General features: G+C 39.1%; 1 protein-coding gene across 1 annotated transcript; it reads left to right on the top strand.

Moving 5' to 3' along the window:
* The first annotated feature begins 594 nt into the window (after positions 1 to 594).
* On the top strand, positions 595 to 1,800 carry LOC119542325 (E3 ubiquitin-protein ligase RNF13-like). Its single transcript, XM_037847010.1, has one exon. The coding sequence runs from the start codon at positions 655 to 657 to the stop codon at positions 1,798 to 1,800; it is 1,146 nt and encodes a 381-aa protein (XP_037702938.1). The 5' UTR covers positions 595 to 654.
* The last annotated feature ends 822 nt before the right edge of the window (positions 1,801 to 2,622 follow it).

Below are 2,622 nucleotides of genomic sequence, written 5' to 3'. Positions count from 1 at the left end.
AGAATGACCACAGTATTGAGTTTCCTGGGATTTTACTTTTTCTCATTTACCTCTTTGCTTTAACTTGAGAGCAACCAGGGAAATGAAACTATTGAACAGGTGTAGTCAGCAAAAAAATCAGAGAAAAATTTCTATTTCCAGAAGGTTGGAGGTTTGGGGATAAATTCCTTTTTCTTCTTTTTCCTCCAGTCATGTAGCTACAAAATGGCAGTGGGGGTAGGGGGAGAGGCCAAGAAAAAAACCCATCTCGCTGGCCAGGGAAATGGGGAAAGGGAGCCTACATGATGAAAAGTGAAGTCAGAGTCCACAGTATTAATTGCTCTTTCGTTGCTCTTGCCATGAGAGGCTAGAAATTTAAACTAAAGCCATCTAGAATTCTAGTCCGTGGAACTGTGAAAAGCAGCCTCTGGTAGTTAGAGAGTATGGAAGAAATCACGAAGAGGAGAGAGCTGGAGCAGGGGATCTCGTAATTCTGGTTATAAATGATACAAGTACTGGGCTCACCCCCCGAGCTGTACCTGCGAAAAGAAGCATAGCGGGGGGTCGGTGCGGTTATTCAGTCATGAAGGCTCGGTAGGGGCTTCTCCATCAGCGACGCGGCGAGTGAGCCAGTTTGTGTTCCGGGACCGGGCTTCCAGGTGATTTTCCAACGAGATGCTGCTCTCCATAGGAATGCTTATGTTGTCAGCCACACAAGTCTACACCATCTTGACTGTACAGTTCTTTGCATTCTTAAACCTACTGCCTGTAGAAGCAGACATTTTAGCATGTAATTTTGAAAATGCATCTCAGACATTTGATGACCTTCCTGCAAGATTTGGTTATAGACTTCTAGCTGAAGGTTTAAAGGGTTTTCTGATAAACTCAAAACCAGAGAATGCCTGTGAACCTACAGTGCCTCCACCACTAAAAAATAATTCTTCTGGTGCTTTCATCGTATTAATTAGAAGACTTGATAGCAATTTTGATATAAAGGTTTTAAATGCACAGAGAGCAGGATTCAAAGCAGCCATAGTTCACAATGTTGATTCTGATGACCTCATTAGCATGGGATCCAACGACACTAATGTGTTGAAGAAAATTGACATTCCATCTGTCTTTATTGGTGAATCATCAGCTAATTCCCTGAAAGATGAATTCACATATGAAAAAGGGGGCCACATTATTTTAGTTCCAGAATTTAGTCTTCCTCTGGAATACTACCTAATCCCCTTCCTTATCATAGTGGGCATCTGTGTCATCTTGATAGTCATTTTCATGATTACAAAATTTGTCCAGGACAGACACAGAGCTAGAAGAAACAGACTTCGTAAAGATCAACTTAAGAAACTTCCTATACATAAATTCAAGAAAGGAGATGAGTACGATATGTGTGCCATTTGTTTGGATGAATATGAAGATGGAGACAAGCTCAGAATCCTTCCCTGTTCCCATGCTTATCACTGCAAGTGTGTAGACCCTTGGCTAACTAAAACCAAAAAAACCTGCCCAGTCTGCAAGCAAAAAGTTGTTCCTTCTCAAGGCGATTCAAACTCTGACACAGACAGTAGTCAAGAAGAAAACGAAGTGCCAGAACATACCCCTTTACTTAGGCCTTTGGCTTCTGTCAGCACCCAGTCATTTGGAGCTTTATCGGAATCCCATTCACATCAGAACATGACAGAATCTTCAGACTATAAGGAAGATGACAATGAAGACACCGAAAGTAGTGAGGCAGAAAATGAAATTAATGAACATAGTGTCGTGGTCCAACTGCAGCCTAATGGTGAACGGGATTACAACATAGCAAATACAGTTTGACCTTCAGAGGGAAATTTGTTTATTTCACTTTAAAATATTTAGGTACATAATTTGAATTTTTTGCTCCCTTCAGCGATTTCTGTAGAAATAACTTGCTTGGTATTCTACAGTTTAATCAAATGACTGAAACACGTTTTTTTTTTTGATCCAGTATTTATCTTCAGGAGTGTACTTTCATTTTAATAAGAAGTAACAGAAAGGTGCTGTACCTCAAGCATCAAATCAGGTCTCCTTTTGGAGTGAAATATATAGCCAAAACATTAAAAAAAAAACAAAAAAAAAAACACCTTAGTAAAGCTTGCAGACCTAGGTCACCGTATGCCAGTGTTTTGTTTGACCACACAAAGTCTGAGCTGCTGCCACCTGGCATGAGCTAAGCCATCTCCCACCTACATAAAGTTACATAGTTGTTGAGTTGAGTAATATCTGTTTTCCTCGTATATCTCCAAATTAGTGAGAGGTAGCAAGGTACTATATTATAATGCCTTTTTCCTCCTATCAGCACCACAAAGAAAAACATGTATATTTAAAGCTGTTTTTCCCTCCTGTTCCCAAGTAGTCTTTTCCTGATAGAACAGTCCATACTAGTGCAGGTTTCAAGTTTTTTTTAAGGTTTTTAATACCACAGTGTTATGTATGAATTTGATTCCGCAGCTAAAGTAATAAGTCTCTGAACTTTACTTCCTGAATTTCAGTATCCTTAAGGGTTTTATGTGGTTGTGATCAAAGCAAAAAGAAAATACTGTATAAAAAATAACAAACTTCAGCAACTGTTGATATTCAAATCATATACCTTTTAATAAAGAGCATCTTATACTTATT

The sequence above is a fragment of the Choloepus didactylus genome, chromosome 8 (genome assembly GCF_015220235.1).
Source record: "Choloepus didactylus isolate mChoDid1 chromosome 8, mChoDid1.pri, whole genome shotgun sequence".
NCBI classification, from domain to species: domain Eukaryota; kingdom Metazoa; phylum Chordata; class Mammalia; order Pilosa; family Megalonychidae; genus Choloepus; species Choloepus didactylus.
This window is presented reverse-complemented; position numbering and strand designations above follow the sequence as displayed.

Bases quoted from the DNA above. Each gene is read 5' to 3' on its own strand.
- LOC119542325 (XM_037847010.1), top strand. From the start codon at position 655: ATGCTGCTCTCCATAGGAATGCTTATGTTGTCAGCCACACAAGTCTAC.